The sequence below is a fragment of the Callospermophilus lateralis genome, chromosome 1 (genome assembly GCF_048772815.1).
Source record: "Callospermophilus lateralis isolate mCalLat2 chromosome 1, mCalLat2.hap1, whole genome shotgun sequence".
Classification (NCBI taxonomy): Eukaryota; Metazoa; Chordata; class Mammalia; order Rodentia; family Sciuridae; genus Callospermophilus; species Callospermophilus lateralis.
In genome coordinates, this window is record NC_135305.1 from 7114827 (window position 1) to 7142611 (window position 27785).

At 49.0% G+C, this 27785-nt stretch overlaps 1 protein-coding gene across 2 annotated transcripts; it reads right to left on the minus strand.

Moving 5' to 3' along the window:
- Positions 1-8935: 8935 nt before the first annotated feature.
- Positions 8936-27454, minus strand: Znf775 (zinc finger protein 775). 2 transcript variants are annotated; one of them, XM_076832045.2, is made up of 3 exons: positions 27371-27454; positions 17920-18001; positions 8936-11329 (listed from the first exon to the last, which is right to left on the minus strand). In XM_076832045.2, exons 2-3 carry the CDS (start codon positions 17948-17950, stop codon positions 9735-9737), a joined length of 1626 nt encoding a protein of 541 aa, XP_076688160.2. In that variant the 5' UTR covers positions 17951-18001; positions 27371-27454; the 3' UTR covers positions 8936-9734. The 2 variants fall into 2 exon arrangements, with proteins under 2 accessions (XP_076688160.2, XP_076688170.2); XM_076832055.2 differs by lacking the exon at positions 27371-27454 and adding an exon at positions 27069-27203.
- Positions 27455-27785: the final 331 nt, after the last annotated feature.

Sequence of the window (27785 nt, forward strand, 5' to 3'; positions counted from 1 at the left end):
TTGGGGGACAAGTACCACTGGCGGTAGACCCCAAGCCACCAAAGTCCCCTCCATCAATTCAGCCTGTCACTGGGCAGCCTCCCCACTCCTCCCGGCTCCAACCCCGACAGAGGCTCCGCCCGCCTAGAGGGTCCAAGGCCACGGCCCCTGTCCCTCCCCCAAGTTCCTCCACCCCTTGCACACTCACAGCCCAGGCTGCACCCCCGCTCCTCCAGTCTCCAGCGACAGCTCTTTCCTCTAGAGTCTGCGCCGCCCAACGCAAATACGGTAACTCTCCCGCAGCGCCTCCGCGCCCCTCCTCCCCCGCCCCCAGAAAAATCAGCAAGCCCCCCTCCACGTCCTTCTTGCTGAAGAGTTGCATTAACCGAAAGAGCTCACCCCGCCTCACCCGACCCTCGCGCACAGCCTTGCCATCTCGGGGGACCCGAGCGACCCTGGAGAAAGATGGCAAACTGTGCGTCGCACCCCCACCCACGAATAGACGTAGGCTGCCACCCAGCTGCCGCACCCCACCCAGGCCGCGGCAAGCCCCCGATCCCCAAGGGTGAACGCAGCCCACCCCTGAGTCCGCAGCGCCCCCCGCGGAACCACGCGACCCTGGATAAATACGTAATTAAGCCGTGGCACTACCACTCCTGGAAAGGACTGCGCGGCTCCGGGCAAATACGGTAGCGCGCCCGCAGTGACCCGCCCCCAAGGGTCCAGCAATGGCCTGGATAAATACGGTAACCTCCCGCCGCGGCCAAGGCCCTGGCCAGGGACTCACATGGCGCCGCCTCCCGAGCCCTTCGTCTCCGCCGCAGCGCCGCAGTCGCCAACGTCGTCGCAGCCGCACAGCAGCCCCGTGAGGCTGGGAGGTCTAACTCGCCAACACCCTGGCTGGGGGAAAAAGGAAGGTTGCAAGCGCCTCGCCCGCCTAGGCAGGAGAGGGGATCCGGCTCCGGCCGGCTCCAGGGCCAGAAAGCCCTGCGGGGCGGGTCACCCCAAGCCTCCAGGGCCCCCGCCCTAGCCATTCCTCTTTCAGAATTCCCCAGGTCCAAATTCGGTAATTAGAGCATCATCTTCAATCTCCCTTTTCCCAGGGCTGGAATAGCCTGGCCAGGCCCATAGGACGCCTGTCTCCCAGCGACTAGGAGACAGAGTGGGGGCGCTGGAGGCAACATGGCTGTCCCTGAGCTCCAGGAGAGAGAGAGGGGTCATCGCAGGAGAGAGAAAGGGGTCATCGCAGGAGCCCCATAGAGTCTCTGTGGGCAGGAAGCCGCAGAGGGTTATGAGGGCAGATCCAAGCCCTCAAAGCTATATGCCCGGGTGCTACCGAAGCCGGATGGAAAAAAAGGATAGGCAGAAAGGGAACTAGCAGGGAAGGGGGAAACTCTAAATCCAAGAAGGCCTATTAACACCCTCACCTTACAAGCCTGTTTTCCTCCAGGCCTAAATTTGTAAAAGCCTTAAATCTTAGAGTAGTATTGTGAGTCCAGATGATTAATGCCTACATACATTGTTAGCTCATACAACTATTATGATGATTATGATGATGATTGAACCCAGGGGTGTTGCACCACTGAGCTACATCCCCAGTCCTTATTATTAGTGTGTGTGTGTGTGTGTGTGTGTGTGTGTGTGTTTGAGACAGCGGCTCACTAAGTTGTTTAGGGACTCAGTTGCTGAGGCTGGCCTCCTTGCAGCCTTCCTGCCTCAGACACCTGAGTCCCTGGGATTATAGGCCTGGCTTATACAATATATTTTCTTTAGGCTAAATAAAGTCAAGGGGAAAATATTGTTAAAAACTTTAATAATATGGGGCTGGGATTGTGGCTCATTGGTAGAGCACTTGCCTAGCACACACAGGGCCCTGGGTTCCATCCTCAGCACCACATAAAAATAAATAAAGATATTGTGTCCAACTACAACTAAAAAAAAAAAAACTTTAATAATATGCAACTATAACAAACTTTTTTTTTAATTGAGGGAGAAAAGATTGAAAATATATATATATATATATTTTTTTTTTTTTTTAATTTACAGTATGGGTGGGTATTTTTCAAAAGTTCTCTGTTCACTGGCTGACATCAACCTAGAGATCCTGAAAGACTCAGACCACAGGGAATTGCCCTGTGCTCCATGATTTAAAAAAAAACTGAGCTCATCATGCTGACATCACCCCCACACAATTCTCTTGTATACCGCTTACACAATTTCCTTTAAAAAGAGCATAAGCAGGACAGTGGCACATGCCTGTAGTCCCAGCTACCTGGGAGGCTGAAGGAGGATCTAAGAGTTGGGCGTTAAACTGGGCAACCTAGTAAAACCCTATCTTAAAAGAAAAACTAAAAAGCACTGGGGATCTGACTCAATGATAAAGTCCCCCTAGGTTCAATGCCTACTGTTACCAAAAAAGTTATAAAAAATAAATTAATAAATAAAATGAAGAGCTCAAGGCCAAAGTATCTCTCACTGTCCAGCATCTGAACTTCTCCCTTTGTATATTCAACTCTGTTGCTTACTTTCTTAAATAAATGTCTGTCTTTCTTAAATAAGCCTTAGTGCCTTCTCTGATGTGTCCTAAATTCCTTTCTGTGTCCTAAATCAAGCACCTGCCAGAGCTGGGCATGGTGGCACATGCCTATAATCCCAGCAACTTGGGAAGCTGAGGCAGTAGGATCACAAGTTCCAGGCCAGCTTCAGCAACTTAGCGAAACCCTGTCTCAAAATAAAAAATTTTTAAAGCTGGGAATATAGCTCAATGGTAAAGAGCCCCAGGGTTTAATTCCCAGTAAATAAATAAATAAATAAGGAGAAGAACCTGCCAGGGAGTCGAGATTCTCTTCCCTTTTCTGGGAAACCTCCTTTCCAGTGACAGAATCACTAAGATGACCAGGGGAAGGAATAAAAATCTGGAGCCCCTCCTCCACACAACTGGCCCACAGTGGTCAAGCCACAGATAGCCCATAAAAGAGCTGCCTACAACACCCAAAGTAGCAGCAATTGTGAGAAGCAGGGAGAAATTCCATTTTCCCACTGCCATTTACTAACACTACTGCTTGCTAGTAGGAGCCTTTGCTTTTTACACAGTCCTTTCCCATGTATTATCTCGTGGGAACTTCCAATAACCATAAGCAGTCTAAATTGGGCAGGTATCATTATCCCATTTTATAGATGGGCAAATAAAATGAAATTTGAAACAGAGTGGCAGAGCCCAGATGGGAGTGGCCTTGTGACTGTGTCCTCTTTACCACCCTAGGCCCAAGACCTGCAGACAAACACAAAGGATATGATGGCACTGAGCGGGCCTGGGAGGGAGAGCGTAAAGCTACCAGGGCTCAAGGGACATTAAGTAGGCTTCAGCTCTGGGCCCCTTGGGAGCTGCCCCACGAAGGGAGTAGTTGAGATTCCCCAGGACTCAGGGGGACCCCTTCCAGCAGATGGTGGATGTAACTTTAGTGTGGAGCTGTCCCTCGTGAGAGCGTTGGGAGATCCAGGCTCCACAGTGTGCTTTTCAAAGCCTGAGAACTGAAGCATTGCAGGGGGCCACTAGGCAGTAAAATCAGCACCTTGCTCAGGACACCAGACCTGGAGGCCAGGTACCGCTGCTTTCACAGCTTACCCTGAGGACCAGATTGTCCCAGCAGGTCAAGCCTGGCCTACTTCAGGCCTCTAGAGCACCTCACTCAGGCCGATGGCACATGAATGAGACCTCCAAGGAGACTGGTATTTTAAAGAGAAGCAATAGGGAGGGGGACACTGGGAAGCCAAAGAATTGAATCTACCAGGGCCAAGTTGAGAGTCCCGATGGGCCTCCTGACCTCTGAAAACAGCCCCTGTCTGCCTCTCTGCTCACAGGACAGCACCACCTCCCAGTGCTCCAGCTCCTGTTGCAGAAGTTGTCACTGGCCAGGACAACCAGTTTTCATCTCCTCTGCAGGCCACAAGAGAAATGGGGACACTTAGTGAAGACTGAAGTTTTCAAAAGCAAAATCAATAATGAACCTGAGGATGGCACCCATATTTTTAGCAGCATTTTTCTAGGTAAGATGAACCAAAATAGAAACAAAAAGAACACAGCTAGATTGAGAGGGGGAGGCAGATGATGCCATCCCAAACCCTGGGTCTCTGTGAGAGATGTCCAGGGCCAAAGGCCTCCATTCTCTGCTCTGCCACCCTGTGATTTCCAGCTCCCCTCCTCTCCCCCAGCTGACCATCCTGTTCTCACATGCTGTGATAAAGGATAATGTAGAAACACTCTGGGAATGCAGTAGCTGACATAAGGTCACCCCCAGTCCTTGTGGCAGCTGGACTCTAGACCCTAACAAAGTCCAGGGCTGCTCACAGCCAAGGCACTCTGGAGAGTAGCTGGCCCATGACCCCCATATGGGCAGAGAAGAAATCAGCTCAGAAAGCCCTGCACAGGGCCCTGCACTATTCCACCCTGGGACTTACCAGATGGACAGATGACCCTGGGCCTCTCCCAGGCAACTCCAGACCATTGCTCTGGCCAGCCTCCAGCTCTTCCTGCATGAGGCCAAGTCCCCAGGGCTTCCATTGTGTCTTCACCATGAGCTCTTCTATCCCCAGGAATTGGAGAAGCATCCCTAATACCTCACTCTAAAGCACTTGGTAATGACCTCAAATTTGGAATTTAACACACTGTTATTTTCCCCATTAGGTTGTGAACTTCAAAGGACAAGAACTGTTTTTTAGCATCCCTGTATCTCAAAGGTCCAGAATATAATGGGTCCTCAGTCAGTGAATGAGTGAATGCATGTGAGAAAGCTACTTTAACAGTGCAATGTCCTAGCCCCAGCCACAACTTTAAGGGCTGGGATGGGCTGTGGAAACTTAGATGAAACCGTGAGTGTGATGTTTCAGCTGCTCTAAAGTTTTCTTTCCTTAGAATTAAAAAAAAAAAAAAAAAAAAAAAAACGCTGAGACATGACCTATGACACCAATTCAGCCAAGCCCTTAAGTTTGTGGCAGACTTAGCTACTTGACATGGGGACAGCTCATTCTTTATGGAAACTGAGCTAAACAGAGAACAAACCTTTTCATCTCTTGCTCTACAAGTAGGCACACATAGGCCACTGTAATTATTTTAATAATAAAATAATAGCTACCACTTATTGAGTGCTTGTTGTGTGCCCAGCACTATACTATATGCTTAACATAGATCACCTTCCAAGGTCCCACAGTCTAAAGGGCAAAGATAGCATTCTACCCCAGAACCGACTCTATCCACTATTCCCAACAAAGAAACCAAAAATCTTTCTAGATTTGGGCCACAGAGTGGGAGGGGAGAGAAGGCAAGTCTTCTAGTTTGTTGTTGTTGTTGTTGTTTGTTTTTGTTTTATTTTGCTTTTTTGCTATGCTGGGGACAGAACCCAGGGCATGCGTATGCTAGGCAAAGCACTGAGCCATACACACACACCGCCTTCTAGCTTTTTGCCAATAGGAACGTCAATCCTAGGGCTACACCATCCAATAGCCACGTGTGGCTATTTTAATTAATTAAAATTAAGCTAAGCTAAAATTCAATTTCTCAGCCACACCAGTCACATTTGAAATGTTAAGAGCCACATGGCACTGGGTGCAGTGGCACATGCATGTAATCCCAGTGACTCGGGAGGCTAAGGCAGGAGGATTGCAAGTTCAAAGCCAGTCTTAGCAACTTAGTGAGGCCCTAAACAATTCAGAGATACCCTGTTTCTAAATAAAATACAAATAAAAGCTGGAGATGTGGCTTGGTGGTTAAGTGCCCCTGTACCTGGTACCAAAAATAAGAAAAAAAAGAACCATATGGCTCGTGGCTATGGTATTGGGTATCCCAAATACCAAAAATAAGGGAAAAAAAAGAACCATATGGCTCGTGGCTATGGTATTGGGTATCCCAAATACCAAAAATAAGGAAAAAAAAAAGAACCATATGGCTCGTGGCTATGGTATTGGATATCCCAAATACAGAATATTCCATCAGCACAAAATGTGCTGTTGGGCAGTGCTGGCCTAGGACACTGTCCCCTCCAAAGCTGAGTAACCTAGGCGATTCCAACGCCTCCTGAGCCTAAGGGACAACCAAGGGTACCATTCATTTCCCTCTCTTCACAGCCACCGCCTGTGTCCAGGATAAAAAGCGACACTCGAGAACATACTATTTTGGGCCCCAACATTCCTCCTCCTGCCAAAAGGTCAAAGATATTTCTTTACCAAACTCAAACCACGTTAAAAATAATAAAGTTTCAGAAGCACCTCTTGCCCTGCCAAGTCCCTGCTGGGCACAGGACTGCTCTCTCCCTTGATCAGTGCCCCTGCACCTGCTGAGCAGCCACTCCCCTGAGCAGCTCCCACCGCAGCTGGGTCCAGCAGTCCTGGAGCTAGGTGGTGGGCACCAAACCCCCCAAGGAGTCTGACTTGACCCTCACATTGCATGTCAAAGCTATTGTCCTAGGTTAATTTTATTAGTTCCCAACCTGCTCCTAACAAAATAACAAGTATATTTCCAGGAACTTCAGCCCCACCAAACTCATGTGGCCTGTGGAAAGTTTGGCCACAGGTCCCCACTGCAGATCTGCACTTACATACCTAGGGGCAGAAAATCCTTCAAGATTTTTACTTAATTACTTTTGGCTGTTTTTGTTCCACTAAGCAACTTCTTAATCTCTGCAATACTCCACAGTATCTTAGATCATAAAGCACTAAGAAAATAAATCTTACCTTATTTATTTGGTACTTGGGATTGAATTCAGGGGTGCTTTGCCATGGATCTACATTCCTAGCCCTTTTTCTTTTATGAGACAGGTTCTTGCCAAGACTGGCTTTTAATTTGAGATCCTCCTGCCTCAGCCTCCCTAGTTGCTTGATTTACAAGCATGCAAGTCTGACTTTCTTAATTTATGATATGTCTCTTCCTAAATATTCTGACTCAAATTTGTCACTTTAAAATGAAAGGGAATGAAAACTGAAATTGACAATACTGTGCCATCCTTGACCAATGATCGTGGGAGTGGGTGCAGCTCAGGCTTAGCAAGGAGGCCTGGGACCTGCTGTCAATCTGCAGCATGACCTGGTGAACAAGTCACACTGCCCCAGCCCATTTTCCATACATCAAATGGCAATATTCCTGCCCTGACCACATCACTGACCATGTGAGATTAAGTGAAATAATCAGTAAGAAAGCCTTGCTAAGAGGGTTGGGGCTGGTAACAATTTGTCCAAGTGTTAACCACATAGATTATTATAAGCTACGTTTACACCCAAATTATTTTCCAGCTGAGCATGGTGGCACACACCTGTAATCCCAGCAGCTTGAGAGGCTAAGGCAAGACAATTCCAAGTACACAGCCAGCCTCAGCAACCTACCAAGGCCCAAGCAACTTAGTGAGACCCTCACTCAAAATCAAGAATAAAAAAAGTGGGAATGTGGCTCAGTGGTTAAGAATCCCTGAGTTCAATCCCTGGTACAAAAAATAAAGATCCATGAAGTTCAAGGGAGAGACATCTTATTCATCACAGTATTCTAAAAAGTCTAACATGATACACAGTAGGCTTGTTAGTGAACGGTGCTGTGCAGTCCCCTGACCTGGTCAACTAGAATACTTGGCAATAATACACCACGTTGGGGAATTTGGTCTTCCCCCTTGTGACCCAAAGCACCAGTTTTTGAGGGTCTGTCACCGAGGGAAAGTGAACAGACATCCTCATAAATTTTCAAGAGGGGAGACATGCAATTATTTAACCTCAATTCGTGCCAATGCCGCAATTTAAACACAAGGCATTTGTGGAAGAGGACACATTCTCATTGTAAGATACACCTGCCAGTCTGATCTCTTCAGTATCTGTCTGCAGCAACCCTTGGGCACCTAATTCTACAGGGATCCAGTGTTTCTTTAGGTCTGACTTTATAGGCAGTGGCTCTCTAACCCAGGAATGAATCATGGTATCCCAGGGATGCCTTCCTGGAGTAGGTGAGTTCAGACTGATTTCAGGATTTGCTAAGTAGCAAAGAGGAAGAAGTGAATGACCCTTGAGCCTCCCATGGTTACAATAGGCTTTGATACGATTCAGGAACCAGATGCTCCCTGGGCAGGGCAAGGCAGGGCATTAGAGAAAGGCAGGGGAGCATCTAAGATTGGTGAGGGTCACAAGGGTGCGGGCAAAGCCTTCTAGTTTGGCTTCCTGTTGGTCCTGAGAACTGAGCGTTCAAGTGGGTGATAACCCTGAAACTGTGGAATTTCTACATGGTTTGTGATCAACAGCTGGACCAGAAATGAGCAACCCTGGCTGAGCATATGCCTCACTGGCACTGTGATAGCAGGGAGGCTGAACAGCTACAGTCGCCCTGCTTGTCCTCGCTATCACCTCCCCATCTTAGAGCTTTTCCCACATGAAAAGACCTAAACTAGATTTGAAGAGAGGTTGAAACCAGCCAGGTTGAACCTTGGCAGCTCCCAATGAAGGTAGCATTGCTCAGCATTCAGAGAAGGATCCAGGCCCCCAGAAGATGAACAGGTACAGTTCTTTCTCCTTAAGAGCCATGCTGGGGTCCTTCCATCTTCCTTCCACTCTCAACTACCCAACCCTGGAACTGCAACAACACCTTCTGCAATTCCCTCTCCTCTGAGGAAAAGATCTGGAGCCTTGGCTTCTATCAGCACCAGGATCTCAGTCAACCCTGCTTTCAAAGAGCATAAGATGTGACTTCCAGGGGGCAAGAGGTGAAGCGGGGTAGGGTGAGTATGTGAGAAGACTCTAAGCAGACTTGAAGGAGAGGGGACAGAGAAAACTCCCCTCCAGCCCCAGGAAGAAGTGGCAGTGGGGAAGTTGCTGTGCATGTGGCAAGAGCTCCGTGCCCTTGGCCAGACAGACAGATCCCTGGGAGCACAGACACACACACACACACACGCCAGCTTCAACAAGGGAGTTCAGAAAGAACACTGACACCAGGTGGAATATTCAGTTCTTCATTTTTCTCTTCTGCAACCCAGGAGGGATAAGATCCAAGTCAGTAACAGCCACCCACCCACTTGGGGACAGAAGCAGAAGCAAGATGGTGGCTCCCTCCAGCACAGTCACCTCCCCAAGTGGCCAAATCTCAGCTGAGATCATCCACTTGCACTCCCCTCCCTGACCATCACGCATATGCCAGTTCAAGGGCCAGGCCAGCCATACCCAGTACTCACTCAGGGTTGGAGAAGGACCAAGCCCCCAGTCCCTCCAGAAATAGTTATTGGATGCCACTAAATGTGGCACTAGCTTTGGTGCTGGGATTATGCTTGTCCCCTCCTATCCACCACCTCTGCTCCTTTCCTGGTATTCTGGAGTCTGTCTCTACTCTACCATAGGGACAGCCAGCCCCCTGCTCATGGTGCAGCCCAGGTGTGACAGGCCAGTGCTACAGCTGACCTATCCTGGGAACATTTCTCGCCTCTGGAGGGTGCCAAAAAGCCCCTTCATTCGGTTCCTAAGGCCTGGGATACAGACGGGTGCAGCCCATCATCAACTCGTCCAGGCTCCTGGGTGAGGAGTGCTGATCTTAATTCCTCCCTCAACACACCCTGGGCATTTTTTCAGGCACCCTTTGGAATTGGGATACTTCTGGAATGCTGTTCTCTGGGGCTCGGAGCCTCAAGGTACTGCCTTTTGATGGGGTCTCAGGAGGGACCTGTTAAGAGCCAGTTTTCAGGCTATCCCAGTCCCCACACACACCACACACAATCCCCTCTGCCGTGCGCAGCGCCGGTGCACTACAGCGCCTCCTCCTGGGGGCCGGGGTGCGACGACAAGGCTCCGCGGTGGACGCGCTGGTGCTTGAGCAAGTGCTGCTTCTGACGGAAGCCACGGCCGCAGGCGGAGCACTGGTAGGGCCGCTCGCCCGTGTGGTTGCGCTGGTGCCGCGTCAAGTTGGGCTTCTGGCTGAAGCGGCGGCCGCAGTCGGGACACGCGTAGGGCCGCTCACCGGTGTGGATGCGCTGGTGGATGGTGAGCGCCGACCACCACGAGAAGCTCTTGCCACACTCGTTACAGATGAACTGGCGCTGCTCCCCAGGCCCGGCCAGGCCCCCGCGCCCCCGGCCCCACGGCGCGGCCCCACCCCCCTGTGGCGTCTGGGGACTGCGGGGCTGCACAGCCAAGTCCTGAGGGGCCTCAGCTTGTGGCTCTGCCCCTGGCTCCGGGTCCTGGACACCAGGCTCAGGGCTCCCGCGCTCGGCAGCGGCGTGCGCACGCTGGTGGGCCCGCAGCGCCGCTCGGCTAGGGCAGCTCTGCCCACAGCTGGGGCACGCCGCAGCCTGGGCGCCCGGCAGGTGCGTGCGCAGGTGCTTGAGCAGGTGCTGCTTCTGGCGGAAGCTGCGGCCACAGTGCAGGCACGGGTGCGGCCGCTCCCCCGTGTGGTTGCGCAAGTGCCGCGTCAGGTTAGGCTTCTGGCTGAAGCGGCGGCCACACTCGGGGCACGCGTAGGGCCGCTCGCCCGTGTGGATGCGCTGGTGGATGTTCAGCGAGGACCACCAGGTGAAGCTCTTGCCGCACTCATTGCAGATGAACTGGCGCTGTTCCCCGGGCCCCGAGGGGCCAGGGACGGAGGTCCGGGCCCCTGGCTGGCCCCACCAGCCCTGGCAGAGCCCCAGCCAGGCCCACTCTGGACGGCCCCGTGGTGTCCCGGGCCGCAGGCGGCAGGCCCGTCGTACAGCGGCTTCCCGGAGCATTTCATGCAGACCAGCGCGGGAGCCCTGGCGGTCCCGGGCGTGTGCGCGCTGGTGAATGCGGAGGCCCACCTGGTGGCGGAAGCAACGTTCACACTCAGGACACGCATGGGTGGCGGGCCGAGAGTGGGTCTTCTGGTGCTTGAGTAGGTGCTGCTTCTGGCTAAAGCGCCTTGCACACTCCGGGCAGCAGAAGGGCCGCTCGCCCGTGTGGTGCCGCTGGTGGCGGGCCAGGTTGGGTTTCTGGCTGAAGCTCTTGCCGCACTTACCGCAGAGATACGGCTTTTCTCCGGTGTGGGTGCGCTGGTGGATCTTCAGGGACGACCACCAGCTGAACCTCTTCCCGCAGTCCACGCACACAAAGTGACCCTCTCCAGCAGAAAGTGTGGGGTTCAGAGGGCCAGGGGCAGCCCCGGGAGCCCGGCCTGCCAGCAGCCCATCCTGCTCAGTGGGAGGAACCCACCTTGGACCCCCAGTCTCTTCCTGTGTTCCCAGGCCCCGAGGTCGCCCCATGGTCTGGCATGGCAGGAGGCCCCGATGCTGCTGGAAAATGTTCTCCTTGTCCTTCTCGGGAAGCACGGCCTGTGTCTGCAGCAGCCACTCTGGCTTCTCTTGCTTGATCTTCATCACCAGCTCATCTCCTGCCAGGGGCAAAGGGAGAGGATGGAGACAGGTCACTGGCTGCTCCCCAGAGTGCAAAGAAGGAGCAAGAGAGAGCAAGTGGTGCGAGAGGGAAGAGAAAAGCTGGAAGAAGGAAGGCAAAGATTTTTAAATGGAAGGGGAAATAAAAGGCAGTAGGGGAAGGCAGAAAGGACACGGAGAGGGCAGGCTGAGGTGTGGATTGTGAAGGAAAAAAAAATATCTCACCCTGCTTTCTCTACCCCAAGGCCCAGGAGATGCAGAGGAGGTTAAAGAAACCCTCCAAGGACCGGGGTTGTAGCTCAGTGGTAGAGTGCTTACCTAGCACGTGTGAGGCACTAGGTTCGATCCTCAGCACCATATAAAAAATAAATAAAATGTATTGTGTCCATCTACAACTAAAAAACAACAACATCCAATGAAATCTTCTGGCCCAAGGGAACAAGGAGAAAATGGTCAGATCTGAATGGAGGCCAAAAAGGCCTCAACACGGGAAACAGGGGTTGCAGAAACAGGGTTGCCTTGCCTTTGTACTACACCCAGGCCACTTCACTCACTAGAGTCCCACATGCTGCTCCTGGCCCACACTTCACACCTATGGTACCAGAGGTACTTTCTGTGCCTACCTCAAACATCAGAACTCCAAATGAAAATGCCTCCTTTAGACACTAAGGAATACAGACCCTATGATCCCACTTACACGGAGATCCAAAGCTGGCCAAACTAAGGATGGCTGCGTGAAGGAGGCATGGGTTTTGAGGTTCCTGCAATGTTCTGTCAACGTGGGTGCTGATTACAGGAGTGTATTCACTATATGAGTATGTATGTTATACTTCATGAAGGCTCTCATTCCATAAAAGGGAGATGAAAGCAAACAGTTGTGAACACAGAAGGAATAAAGTCTAAAAAAAAAAAAAACAACAGGTTTCAGCATTATAGAGACAACAAAATAAAACCAAAGAAGTAGAAGAAAGGTATTGACAAAGGTAAAAACAGAGATTTTAAGTGAAGGAAATGTAAAAGTACCGAAAGGATTCTGAAAAATCCTAAAATACTATTTATTGACTTTATATCAAAAATTTTGAAAATCTTTGTAAAAAAGATGGTTTTGCAAGAAAATATCAATTAAAGCTAACCCAAGGATAGGTAGAAAAACTGATTATATAAATAATCAGAAGAGACTGAAGAGAAAGCCAGATTCTGCCCCACGACAGGGAATAGGCCACATGACCGCAAAAACAGGCTCCACTAAAACTTCAAGGAAAGGATTAGTCCCTGCTATTTAAACTATTAGGGGGAGTAGCAGGGAGGGAAAAGTCTATTAAGTCCGGCATAACTCTAGCATCAAAACAAGACAAAAGTGGTGGTAGGCAGGAAATTATAGGTTTACTGTTCTTTGGACAAATGCAAACATTAGCAAAGCAAGTTCAGCGGCATTAAAAAGAATGACATATTATAATCCTGCTGGGATATTCCCCAGGAAAGAAAAGATGGCTTGACAGAATCATGACAGACTGTATTAAAAGTAAAAAACCTCATACCATATCAATAGGTGTGGGAAAAAGTCATCTGCTAAAATTTAGCATCATTTCTGAAGGAAAAGAGGGAGGGAAATAGTAAAGAAGGGAGGAAAGAAGGAAAGGGAGGAAAGAAGGAAAGGGAGGAGGGAATGAATGAATGAATAAATGAACGAACTAGGAACATAAGAAAATTTCTTAACCTGACAAAAGATGTATACCAGAAATTACAGCAAACACTACAACCAAAGACAAAAGATTAGAAGCAGTAAAATAAGGGTGCTCACTATCACTGACACTATTCAACTCATACTTGAGAAACCAGCAAAGCCCGAGGAGAAAAAAGAAATATATAAATATGGGAAAAGAAGAGGCAACTGAGCTTTGCTTATGATTTTTAACTTAGAATGTACAATAGAATCCACTGAAAATCCAGCAAGATTACCAGGTACAAAAATTAATCATTTTTTAAAATGGCAATAGAAGCTGGGTGTGGTTGCACACACCTGTAGTCCCAGCAACTCAGGAGGCTGAGGCAGGAGGATAGCAAGTTCAAAGCCAGCCTCGGCAACTTAGCAAGACCCTAAGTAATTAAGTGAGACCCTATCTCAAAATAAAAAATAAAAAATAAATGGCTGGGGATGTGGCTCAGCAGTAAAGCCCCTCTGGGTTCAATCCCTGGGACCAAAAGAAAAAAAAAAAAAAGCATAGTAAAATGAAAAGATGGAATATATACACAATATACACAGAAACATGAGAAAGCAAGTAGGCACAAGGGCATCCTGAGGGTATATTCTGGGAGCATATCCTGGGGTTCAGACTTTTTGAAGGATAATTGGACAGGACTTGTTAAAATCAGAAGTGTATAGAATCTTCTATATAGAATTTCACTCTAGGTATTTATCCTAAGAAATACATATCAGTGGACCAGGCATGTCACTCAGTGGAAGAGGACATGCCTAGCATGCACAAGGCCGGGGGCTTCAGTCCCGTAGCATACGCACACGTGCATGCGCATGTGCACACAAAGAAATATGTGCAAATACAAAAAGGAGTGCTGAGAATATTCACTGAAATGCAATTTGTAATTAGCAAACAATGGATAACAACCTAATTAGTAAACAATGGATAACAATCTAAAGAACAGTTTTAAAAAATTATCATTCTGTTCATGATATGGGTTGTAACTGATAATTGAAAAAAATGGAAAATAACTATATATGCCAATGTGAAAAGATTCTAAAACATTTCAAGAGAAAGCAAAAAACAAGTTGAAAAAATTACATGAATTATTTGACCCAATTTATGAACATAAAACTGCATGTCTCTATGTACATACATATGTACTTACATGACCCAGGATGCTGTGTACAAACCTGAAAATGGTGTTTGTCCTCTGAAATGATAGGACTGGCTAGAGAAGGTAGAGGGGATCTTTACCTCATCTGTCATTTGAATTTTTCTGTTATGTGTGAGGTACTGCCAGGAGTGCTCTACTACTGAGCTATACCCCTGGACCTTTACATTTTTATTTTGAGACACAATCTTGCTAAATTGCCAAGTCTGGCCTCAAATTCTCAATCCTCCTGCTTCAGCCTCTCAAGTCCCTGAGATTTCAGGCATGTGCCACCACACTGGCTTGTATCTTTTGAATTTATATGAGGATATTCAAATAATATAATTTTTAAAATATATTTTACAATATTAAAAAATTTTTTTTAGGTGTAGTTGGACACAATACTTTATTTATTTATTTTTATGTGGTGCTGAGGATCAAACCCAGGGCCTCGCAAGTGCTACGCGAGCGCTTTACTGCTGAGCCACAACCCCAGCCCTCAAATAATACAATTTTTAAAAAATAAAAAGGAGGTCTGGGGATGTGGCTCAAGTGGTAGCGCACTCGCCTGGCATGCGTGCGGCCCAGGTTCAATCCTCAGCACCACATACAAACAAAGATGTTATGTCTGCCGAAAACTAAAAAATAAATATTAAAAAAAATAATAATAAAAAATAAAAAGGAGTGGGGATGTGACTCGGTGGTTAAGTATCCTTGGATTCAATCCCCAGTTCCAGAAATGTGTATGTGTGTGTGTTTGTATGTATATATACATAACATACACTCATATATAATTTTTAAATCCTTAAATATTTTAAAGAAAAAACCCTCACTAATAATCTGGTAGTCTTTCATTCTAGGGCCAAACCCCCGCCCCTCCGCATGGCCTCAGGGTCATTGTGGGGGAGGATATCATGGAAGGTACCTTTAAGGAGCCAGTTTCCCTCCTTGCAAAATAACTTCATAATGCTTCCCCTGGTGCTTGGTCATGAAAAATCATTTTAGTGAAAGTAACAATTTGAAAATGAAAGTGGTGATTGAAATTTATCATTGGGGCTGGGATGGTGGCTCAGCGGTGGAGCGCTCGTGTAGCATGGGCAGGTCCAGGGTTTGATCCTCAGCACCACATAAAAAAATAAAGGTATTGTGTTGTGTCCATCTATACCTAAAAATAAATATTAAAAAAAAAAGAAATTTATTTTTGGCAGGAACTGAACACCCAAGTGCAATGAGTTTAATTGATTATAGGAGTGTTTCCTTAGCTGCAATGAAATGTGGCCTGGGAAGGTATTTAAGGGACTAAGTATCCAAATTGGCAGCCTGGTAGTGAATACAAGATATATTCAAACAAGAAGGGACCACTGTCCCTGAGTGACACAGTATCCATTAATAACCCAGAGCCCCCCCACCCCAAGTTACTGCCTTGCTTGGTAAAACTTGGCCTTAATATCCAACAAAGTAGCTTTCCCCTCTCTACCCACAGCCAGAAAGATGTCCCTATGCCTGAAGGCCTCAGAACTCCAGGATAGAGTTCTCACACCTGCTAATGGGCACAAGAATATAAACCTAGCACAGGTCCCCTGAGGTCCTGGGACTGAGGAACAGGGTGTGCTAGGCCCTCAGCCTGTCCCAGGGATATATCCCTTCAGGGGTCTGGTATTGATACAAAGCCTCTGGCTTGCAGGTTATAGTCCTCAGTCATCATAAAAAACATCTTTTAAATCTTAAATGGTTCAGATAAAATAAAAAGATGTTAAATGGGGATTATCATTTAATGAGTACAGAGTTCCTGGGTGATAAAAAAGATCTGGAAATAGATGATGGGGATGGTTACACCGCATTGTAAGTGTGCTTAATGATACTGATGTACACTTAAAAATGGTTAACTTGATAAATTTTACATTATGTATATAATGTAAAGCACTCCTGGATTAAATTACCACAACAACAAAAAAAAATGGATATACAACATATATAAAAATTAAAAGAGGAGATGAGGATGTAGCTCAGTGCTATAGCATGCACACAGGCCCTAGCACTGAAAAAAAAAATTAAAAGAGGTAAGTTCTCAATTATCTGAAAAATGTGGCACTCAGACAGACCATTCCCTTAAGTCTGGCCAGGTAAGAACTGGCTATAGCCTAGGAGTGGGTCTCGATATCTGTGCCAGCATTTTCCCTCTTCCCTACAGCCCCAGGGTTGCCTCAGAAGTGCCCGAGGGAGGAAGAGGGCCCTGGTAGTCTCCACGTCCCCTTTTGTCAGAGCCACCTCGCGGCTGAGGAGTTTATACAGGCAAAGTGTCCTCAAGAGTTTCGCACACATGCTCTAGGCTTCACGGTGATTGCATAATCACCGTAATGTCTATGTCTTACAGAAGCTCTCAGGTGCCAAGTGAGACTTGAACAGGGCCAGCCTGTCCATCTAAAGGTCCTTATCAAGACCCAGCCCAGGATGGGTGGTTTCCACACAGGACACTGCCCCTCCTGGAGCCTGCTGCTAACGCTTATCTTTTACCCAGTCATGGCATAATTTTTGTCTCAGTCTTAAGTCCACTGAAATGATTTTTCTGGGAGGGAAGGTGGTTCTCTCCACAGGGGTCATGGGCTCTGGGGACTATAGAACCACTATAGGGAGATAAGAAAACCAGTCACACTCTGCCCAGGGGGGGATTCCTAAGTTGGGCTAAGCCTGCCCTGGGACCCCATTGCTGGTGGGAGAAAGGGATACAGCCACTCTTCAGCCCCCACCACTTCAGGACAGGGCTGGTGAAAGAGCTGGGCACTGTGGCAGGAGGATTACAAGTTCAAGACTAGCCTGGGCAGTTTATCAAGGCCATGTCTCAAAAGAAATTTTTAAAAAGAGCTGGGAGGGCTGCGGGTGTAGCTCAGTGGTAGGGGGCTTGCCCAGCAAGACTAAGGCCCTTGGTTCAATCTCCTGCACTAAAAAAACAAAAAGCAGGGGTGGCGGGGAGTGGCTGGGAGAGCTGCTCACAGGCAGAGGCAACAGTGGCATCACACCTGTAATTCATTACTCTGGAGGCTGAGGCAGGAGGATTGCAAGGTCAAGGGCAACATGATGAGTGAGTCCCTGGTGCAAAATAAAACTTTTTTTAAATTTTAAGGTCTGGGGATGTAGCTCAGTGGTAGAGCACCCCTGGATTCAAATCCCCTGCACAGGAAAAAATAAAAGAGCTGGGAGACCTCCTCACAGGTGCCAGGGGCTGCTGCAGCCCCAGCACAGGGCTAAACAGAAGGGCTCCTGCCAAGAACACATGACCAAACAGAAAAAATTTCCATTCCTGACAGCACTTACCAGGCAGATACCAAAACTGAGGGCTGTGTTTCATCATAGCCAACTCTGAGCCAAGAAAGACCCTGAACTCTGAGTGACCCCAGGAAGCTTTCCTGGGCTGAACTGAAGAAGTTTGCTGATCAACAAACAACAGAGTCTGCTCTAAGCAGCTGTCCTACCCAGAGTGCTAGAGCTTAAAACATCTCAATTCCTGCAGCCATGCCTCTGTCTCCCCTGGCCTGGCAAGTTAATGGACTGGGCTTTGTCTTTTTTTTTTTTTTTTTTTTTAATCCCACAGTCTCTTTGTTCTAGTCTTTGGATGACCTTCAGGTCCAGGTCTCCACCCTGAAACTGTACATTCTAGATGCTCAGGGCGGCAACTTGTGTTTGGCTCCAGGAAGGACAGGCAGGCAGGCCTGGGGCAGGAGGAAGCCACTTTCTCTCTTACCTGTGCTGTCACCAGGCAGGCCACTTTCCATCCCTGAAGACCTCTCACGGCATCAGTGCTGGCCAGGTATCCGCCCTGCCATCTGAGAGTGAGATGGGAGCAAAATAAAGAGAATTGGCCTATGGGACAGGATGAAAGCCGGTCTTCCGGACCCTCTCCCATCCCAGACCTCGCGCTATTTCTCAGCCCTCTTCTAGGACCTCAGTTGAAATGTACAGGGGTTAACAGCACCGGCCTGTGGAGTCTACTTTATGTAGTTTTAAACACCCACTGCAATTTTACAGTTTTTAAAAATTCTGGCTTCCCTTCCTGCCCCCTCCATGTTTTAAATTAGATACCCTGACAAACTTGAAAACAGAAAAAGCATATGGCAAATTGTTTTTAATTGATAGTTTCAATTATGAGCACCCCTGAAATAAAGCTATTTTATAAAGTTACATAACCCCTAAGGAAATAGTAGATCTTAGAAAATCACCATTATTTGCACACATTTACCAAAAAGCAAAGCCCTGGGGAGATAAAGAAGAAAAAGACTTGGTCTGTGTCCTTCCATCACCTATTTTAGGAGGTAGTATATAATCCTAAATTAGAAAAATAAAATAAACTTAAATGCATCAATATAGGTAGATACCACAGTAGTGTTCAACTATCAGGGCAAGGGCTGGGGCTGCAGCTCAGGGGTAGAGCGCTCGCCTAGCTCGTGTGAGGCAATGGGTTTAATCCTCAGCACCATGTAAAAATGAAATCAAGATATTGTGTGTCCACCTACAACTAGAAAATAAATAAACAGATATCAGGGCAAAAAAATGCTTGTTGAATTATTAAAGAGAATTTTAGGAAGTGAGAGAAAAAGATGTGAGACAGAGAGAGATCATGGACACATGACATCATACTTTGAACTGCCGCGACAAGGGATGACTTCATGGAAGAGGTACAATTTCAGCTTGACCTTCAAGAATAAATCAATTTAGCGCACTAACAATTTCAACATTCTTCCCCCCAAAACAAAATAATCTCTTGGAATGTATGGGTGCCCCTGTGAGGTACTGTCCCTGGTAGAATGTGTCATCCAGGTCCTGCCCAACAGCCAGTCTTTCAGACTTGGACTTTTAACCTCTCCCTCTCCTGAAACTCCGCCTCTCTGCCCAGTCAAAAGTGGCAAAATGGCATAATTTATATTAACCAAGAGGAAACCAGGCAGAGAGGGTCCCCGACATGTCCAGAGTCACAGAGGTGGTTGAATGGCACAAATGGACAAAAACCCAGGTCTCCTGACTCCCAGACCAGAGCCTCACACCCCTAACACGGGAAAGGTGGCAAGTGAAGGCCACCAAGTGAGAAACAAGGAACCTCAGCTGAGGTCAGAGATTGCGCAGGACGGGCCCTAGTCAAGAAGGCACCCAGCAGGCAGAGGGCCCCCACCCTTCCTCATCAGCGGCCCATCTTTCAGAGTCCCCATCCATGTTCCAGAACAAAGCTAGTCAGGAACCCTGCCAGGGCATCTCACGGTCGCCCTAGACAGCGTGCTAGCTCACAGGTCCCTGGTTCAACCATCACTTTTCTTTATTTTAGGCTGTGGTCTTCTAACACTTCCTGACTGGCTCCCTTCCTGCCTGAAACATGGCTGGGGGCAGATCGCATGGCTTCTTGGACGCCCCAAGCTGTTGCCTGGGAGTCCCCTCTGAAGCCCCCACATCCTCTGCCTGGCTGCCCTGAGCTTCTTCCTTCCTCAATGTCACCTTCCCAGAGCAGCCTCCCCTGGCACCTCAGTACCCAGCAACAAGCCTAACTGCACCCACGTTGCCCCAGCGGTTTTCCCACCTGATGTGCTCGTCACTGTCCCCAGGCGCCCAAAACCCCGGACAGAGCCCCCAGGAGAGGCACATAACAAATATGCTGCCCAGCTGGGGACTGCGCTCAGACACCGGCTCATTTTATCACCACGCCAGTGCCCACGGTCTCTCCTGTGGTCACACCTGGCTTCATCCTCCTGTACCCTTCAGCACGGCAAGGACTCCAAAGCTGCCCCCAGAGACTCGCAGCCCAAGCTTCAGCCGCCTGGGAAGAGGCTCTGCCAGGCTTCAGTCAAAGCTTCTGTTTGGCCACCTCGGGTTGGCAACCCCTCACCAGAAAGCCCACTCCAGCCAAGGAGAGCCTTACTGAGACCCCCTTCCCCCAGAGTCCCCTTCCTGAGGGTTCTGGGCATATCTACCGAAATTGGGATCTGGTCTCTGACAAGGTAAGAGAGGGGTATATGGGTAAACAGGAATCTAAAGAAAATTTAATTTCCCTGGTGTAGAGTGAAAGACACCTTCTTGGTTTTGGAGGGTTTTTTTGTTTTTTTTTTTTTTTTTTTATGGTACTAGGGATTGAACCCACTGAACTGCATCCCCTGCCTTTTATTTTGAGACAGGGTTGCAGTTTGCCCAGGCTGGCCTTGAATTTACAATTCTCCCTCAGGGTCCTGAATTACTGGGATTACAGAGGTGCAGAAGGACTGAGTATTTTCTTCAGAAACTTCTCATTGTTAAGTTCTGGCTCTGTCCCTTTTGAAACATACATAAGTCTTTTTTGAAGCCAAAAGGCTTTTGCCAACTTCACAACATAATGTGGTTTTTTGGTGTTTTTTTTTTTTTTTGGTACCAGGGATTAACCACTGAGCCACATCCCCAGCCCTATCTTGTACTTTATTTAGAGACAGGGTCTCACTGAGTTACTTAGTGCCTTGCTTTTGCAGAGACTGGCTTTGAACTTGTGATCCTCCTGCCTCAGCCTCCCGAGCTGCTGGGATTACAGGTGTGTGCCACCGTGCCTGGCCTTGATGTCTTTCTTGAGGACCTGGGAGCCATCCTTCTGAAAAGTCAACATGCAGGAGGCAGGCCTTTCTCCACGCAAGGGCAGGAGCCTGGCTCTGGATGGTGCCTGGCTCCAAGCTGCAAAGTTAACTCCTGTCATAAAAATATGAAAAGCTGGGCTGAGGTTGTGGCTCAGTGGCAGAGCACTTGCCTCACACATATGAGGCACTGGGTTCGATCCTCAGCACCACATAAAAGATAAATAAACAAAATAAAGATATCGTGTCCATGTATAACTAAAAAAATATATTAAAAAAATATGAAAAGCTTACTTTTCCTTTGGGTAAGGGTAATTAGATAGCAAATAGTCACACTAATAAGTAGGTAAAATGAGGCTGAATTAGATGAGACATGGTAGTGTCACATGCTCTTGAAGAGCAGCTATGATTTATCTTGAGAACGGATGTGCAAGATAGAAGGCCCCTGCCTGGCTATAACCAAGCTGCGAGTGCTCTCTGCCCAGCCATCTTGCAAGTGCCAGGAAAGGCATCACATTCTTCCAACGCTTATTCAATCAAAACAAACAAATAAAAAACTATTTTCTTGGGCTGAGGATGTGGCTCAAGTGGTAGCACGCTCGCCTAGCATGCGTGAGACACTGGGTTCGATTCTCAGCACCACATACAAATAAAATAAAGATATTCTGTCCATCTGAAACTAAAAAATAAATATTAAAAAAAAAAAAACTATTTTCTTTCTCTTCTGTTTTTGTGGAAGGCCTTTCTGGGTGACGGAGATTTCTTAAACTCTATTTCCCCAACAGGGGTCTGCCCTCACCCCTGCTGTATTTTCTTCCCTCAATACTGGAGATGCCTGGGAGAGGTGGGCAGCAGGAAGGGGAGAGCAAGGCCCCAGGAGGGGTCCCGCTGAGAGTGGGGGCTCCTTCCATGGCTTCTGCACTCGACTCCTTGGAGAACCTCTTGCCAATTGACTTAATATCCACTTAAAGAGGCTCAGAGGATGGTGGGCCCAGGCCACGTCGATGTGGGAAGACTTTGAAGGGGTCAGAGCTTGGGCCATGAATTTGAGGCAAGGACAGAGGGACAGGACTTAATGTACCAATACATCCAGAGGTTCCTAACTCAAACCAGAGAGCCCTGCTTTATCTACTTCAGCTTCCAGAAGCTTCCAGGACCTAAAAGCTGCCTCAGGTGGCAGAAGGGCCTTGATTCTTGGTGATCTGCCCAGAGCTGTGCCTCCCTGCCCTGGGCTTCTGTCCTGAGCCACCCCAGGGTGTGAGGGAGAGCAGCCCTGTGGTCTAGGTAGAAATGGAACTGTTAATAGAAGGAGGGGGCCTCATGGGCCCAAGGACATGAAGTGAGAAGCAAGGGGGACACACAGGTCAGGAATGGGGATAAGCCATGGCTTTGGGGACTCACTATACCTATGTGCTCAAGTGGGAGATGTTTGGAGACCACACCCTGGGAAAGCCAAGCCCAAGGCAGTCCCTCCACATGGACACCCTTCTAGATCCTCCACACCACCACAAATGCCCAAGATTCTCTCCCTCCACCATGTGAACTGGTTTGTCCCTCCTCATCCCCAGCCCTGACATATCACTTGGCTGACAAGAGAGACCCCAGGCATCAGGTGGACAGGCTGCCCTGCAGGATGCAAGGCTCCACAGCCTAGTCTAGTACACGTGGGCCCTGACCTGGGCCGGGCCACCCTTCCCTTCCACTCTCCTTAAGTACCAAGTACCAGGGAATCAGGTCACACACAGGGGATGAGTCTCAGGACAAGGCCGGTCACCTCCTATTCCTACCACCTGCCCATAACCCAGCCTCCCAGCAAGGGGTTGGGCTGCAGTTCTGATGAGAACCTCCTCAAGGGGAAGGCCCTGGCGGCCAGCTGCAGACCACACAAAGAGTGGATTGTGGCCTGCAGCAGGTGGTGAGGCCTGGGGGGCAGAGGAGGTAACAAAGGGGCTTTGGTGTTAGCAGAAACTTGGGGAAAGAGGGAAGGCAACAGCTGGGGCAAGGAGCAAGGCCACACCCCCCACCTCCTCCCAAACCACAGGCATCTGCCATACACTCAGGGCCCCAGGTAGGGAATAGGAACTGAATGCAGCTCATACGTCCTTTGTCACCAGTGGGCAGGACCACAGTGCCTTCACCAGGAGCTGAGGCTTTGAGCTGAGCAGCCCTCATCCTGAGGCCCCACCAGGTCCTCACCCCATCAACCTTCCACCTACACCAATCACCCTTTGCTCTCCCAGGAGACCCAGGCAGGAGACACCTGCCCCAAGCCTCCATTTCTAGCATTACCTTCCTTGCCCTCTCCTCCTCGCGGGCACCACCTGGTGGTGCTTCTACCTTCCCAGCATGCCCTGGCATGCCCCAGCATGCAGGACAGCTTCTGCAAGGGGACAGCCAGGTCTGCACCCTGGTGCCAGGCAGGCTCTTAGATCAGCCTTCAGAGGCACAAGTGCGCATCTCCTATACCCTCATTTACCTGAGGAGGGCATTGGAGACTCCCTGAACACCTTGACATTGACCTGGCTATGGCAGGAGGGTGGTCAATAGAGACAGGAAGAGAACTGCTAGTGAACATGGACTGGGTACCAAGCACTAAGCAAGCACTGTCCATGTCGTCCTTCAGCTAGGGAAACCAAGGCTTGCTCAAAGTCACACAGCCGGCAAGTGCTGAAGCTGGGACCAAACTGAGCTGGGGCCTGCCCTTACCAGGGTTCTTTTCCCACACCATGGGGGGTTCTAAGAGAAGGAGCATAACTGAAGGCAACTGTGACCAAGATGGCCTGAAACTGCCACCCTCATTTTAGGGGCTTGGCTTCTATACACACAGTGGTTATTTAAATTCAAATAAGTTTAATTTAAAACTGGGTTTCTCAATCACACTGGCCACACTTAAGTGCTCAACAGCCACGTGAGTCTAATGCTACCCTAATAGACAACCAAGGTCATTTCTGTCTTCCCAAAAGGGAAGATCCAAGAAGGTAGGGACATTGTCCCTCCTGATCCCTGATATTCAGAAAGTGCTCAATACTGAGTTCTATAAATTAATTAAACAAATGGAGGACTCTGAAGAGATCACTTTTCTGGCCCCTGTCCCTTGTCACTTACAACAAATCCCTCAGGATAGCCAATGTTCTCTGCCTGAGAATTGAGTTTCAGTTAAGAGCAGCGAAGTTTTCATTTAAAATATATAATCAAAGGCATGTGGGAAACTGATATAAACACCACACACAAACACACCCAGGCTCAGTTGCATTTCAAATTCAACAAAAGTTCAAAGATGCGAAAATATGGAGATACTGATGTATGTGAGACCACCTGCCACACTGCACAGTGGTCCCCTCTGGCCACAGCTGGCTTTCCAAAGCTTGCTTCAGCTACGCACACACAGCCAACCAGGCCAGAACAAAACAGGATATACATAGAGAAACAACATTCTAGAAACACTTATCACAACAAACTGTTACAGCTGTTCTTTGATGCTAGTTATTGTTAACTATTATTGTTGCCTAGTTTATAAATTAAATTTTATCACAAGTAATTTTAGGGAAAAACAGTAAATATAGGATTCACAGTGACAGGCATCCGCTGGGGGTCTTGGAATGAATCCCCAAGGATTAATGGGAATCTATTGCATATGGAAATACAGAGAAAGTGAAATAGTTTTTTTAATATTTATTTTTTAGTTGTACACAATACCTTTATTTTGTTTATGTATTTTTAGGTGGTGCTGAGGATCAAACCCAGGGCCTTGCATGTGCTAGGCAAGCACTCTACTGCTGAGCCACAACCCCAACCCGTGAAATAGTTTTTTAAACAGACACACCTACAGATCCACAGACACACAAATGTATCAGTCGAGAACGATGTCAACACAAATCATTACACAGCACACTAAGGAAAGCAGAAATGGAATCCATTATGACACGTGTCCTTGAATATTCAGGGCCACCCCTACAGGTCCAAGAAACAGAACTCAGGGAGGCAGGACTGGAGGCACCACAGTGAGCTCTGAGCAGTGACTTGCTGGGTGACCCGTGCTGGGGTGAGGGGTGGTGTAGGCCAGCAGGGGCTATGGAGAAGCTGCAATGGGACAGAAAGTCCTGGGGAAACAACTAGGCTTTGCTCAGTTCAGCCTGACACCCTCCAGGGCCTGGCCCAAGGGCAGCAGCAGGCCCTTTCTCCTGTGGCCAGCTCTATTCTGAGTTGCCACAGGGCTGGATCGTCAGCCCAAGACTCCCCCTTGAAGCCCACTCCCCAAAGCAGCGAAGATCTCCCCACAGCTGCACATCAGGACCACATCACAGTCTGAAGTGGGAATCAGGAGCCCTGAGTCTTGGCCCCATGTCACTAATTCACTGTCACTTCAGCCATCTGGGCCTCAGGTTTCTGAATGCAGATGACTAAAAACATCCCTTCCATGGGTTTGTTATGAGCATCAAATGAGACAATTTGAAAAGACCACATTGCCTGAATCCTACAGACTGGACAGTGTCTTTTCTCTCCCATTACTACCCTTTAAGATCAACCCACTCCCACACTTCCCAAGCCCAAGCTGCTTGGAAAACGACACCCTGGTGCTCACCCTTCCTAAGCCAGGACTCCTGCCAGCTGCTTTGGAATCTTCAGAGGCCTGTACCACCAACTCTGCATGGAGGAGAGGGCTGGATATGGATTTCAATGTGTCCCTGTTGCTAAGCCCTCTACCATTTCTAGCCCTGACCATGTGGGCTTCCATCCCCACACCCCAGCATCAGACTTGCCCAGAACCCTCTCAATGGCACCCTTGTGCCCTCCTCATGACTCACTTTGCCCTCTTCTACTCAAACATCCTCAGTTCTCCCTACCATAAAACACCAACAGCCCATAACTGAACAGGTCATTGGGTCCTACCAGCACCATTTTAATGCCTCCAAGTTCAACTGCCCCTGCCTGAGGTCCAGTCTACTTCTCACCTGGATGACTTCAATGCTTTATTGTTTATCTTGCTTTGCCAAGTTCTGTTTCTGCCACACAGAACCCAAACCAACTTTTCTAAAATTGAAATTTGAACATTATTTCCTTACTTAAAATCATTCAATGACTTCCTCATACTTTCAGATTTAGCTTAAAATTTCTTGTCAAGGCCAAAACCTGGCCTGTGGTCACCTCTCCCACTGCACCCAACATACTCCATCTCCCAATATCCAGTTCCTGAGCTTGAGCTTTTCAAGTCCTCACATACCCACCAATGACTCTTCTTGGAATGAACTTGCCTGACTTCTCTTCTCAGCCCAGATCAGGGATCATTTTGCCCAAGAAATCTTTTCTGCTACAAGAGAATGGTAGGAACTCCTCTGCTTAACCTATTCACCATTCAATCCAGTACCATATCCATGGGATTACTGTTATCATCAACACTTTCTCTGGATCTAGTAGTGGCATATGCTTGTAATTCCAGCTACCCAGGAGGCTAAGGAAGGATAGTAATTTCGAGGCTAGCCTCAGTAATTAACGAGACCCTGTCTCAAAATAACATATAAAAAAGGAACTCAGTGGTAGGGCATTTGCCTAGCATATGCAAGGCCCTAGGTTCAATTCATCACTTGCCCTGATCCCCCCTCCCCCCAAAAAAAGACCTTTTTCTGTCTCTGCAACAAGATTGAAGTATTTTAACACAGGAACACAGGGGTGCTTCCATCTCCTGGTACCCACTACAGGCCGTGCGCACTGTAACCATTACTAAGCCTTGTTATAAGGGTACATTCAAATAAAAGAAATTTCAGTCTAAAACAGATTAGAAGCTCAGAATTAGAATCTTGGTGCTAAAAGAGAACAAATAACATCTAATCTCTTCATTTTGTAGATGAACACGGAGATTCGAAAAGAACATTAAGGCGGAGCCTGGACTGTCAACTAGCCTCCAAGCCTCCAACCCTTGGACTTAGACCACACCCAACCCCAGCCGCACTCCATCCTGCCCTGAAGGAGGCAGCATCTCTACATGCCCCACCTTTACAGAGGAAGAAGCCCCCTCCCAGCCCATCCCAACCCACCGAGATCTGACAGCAGTGCTCATTTTCCTGGAACAGAGGTTTGGGAAGACCATGCACACAGCTGCAACTTCTATGGTGCCTTCCTCTCACTATTCTTTACCTCCGGTTCCACCCCCCACCACCCCGCTCATTTAATCGCACACTTATTGAGCACCTACTATGAGTCTTTCTGCAAAGAGCACTGGCCCCCAGAAGCTGATCTACAGGGGAGGTGGACACAGACAGGGAACTCAGAACAACGGACCAGGTCAGGAGGGGCGGTGCACAGGCGACCCTCCGCTCACCATTAGGTTCTCCCTCGCATGCTTACGGGCCTCCCTCCTGACCTCGCTGCCCTGTCCTGCGGCCCTCCCCACCCCGGGCCGGGTCCTTTCCCCCTCGGCTGTGTGGGGATGGAGAAAGTTTGGGGCCCGGTGCACCGGGACGTGCGGCTCCCGGAGGCCCGCGCCCCCTCCCTCCGCTCCAGCCCTGGCCGGGTGGAGCAGCGCGGGAGAAGCGGGGCCGGGCGCCGGGCCATCCTTCGCACTGCCCCTCCCCGCCCTAAATGCAGAGGGACTCGGAGGGAGGGGGCCGGGGAAATAAATACCTTTGACTTTGTAGCTAAGGTTAACGGGAACTGCCACCCCGGGGGCGACTTGGGCACCGGGCTCCCGGCCCTGGCCAGTCCCGGGGCAGGCGGGGAGGGCACGCGCACCTGATTGGCTGGTGGTCCTGGCCGTCCCCCAGGCCGTCCGGCCACCCGATTGGCTGTGCGGCTCAGATGACACGCCCGGCCCTATCGAAGCAGCCCGCGGGGCGGCCCCTTTGTTCTCCAGAGCCAATAGCCGGGGGGGCTGACCTCGCCCCGCGGGCGCGCGGCCGCGCGCAGCAAACGCGTGCGCCGGGGGCTGTAAGGAGGAGGGCAAGCGCGGTCCAGCCACTGGTGACCGCGCGGCATCACGGCGCCCTTGTCCGTCCTGCCCTTGAGACCAGCTATCGGCCTCGGCGCGCCCCACTTCCCG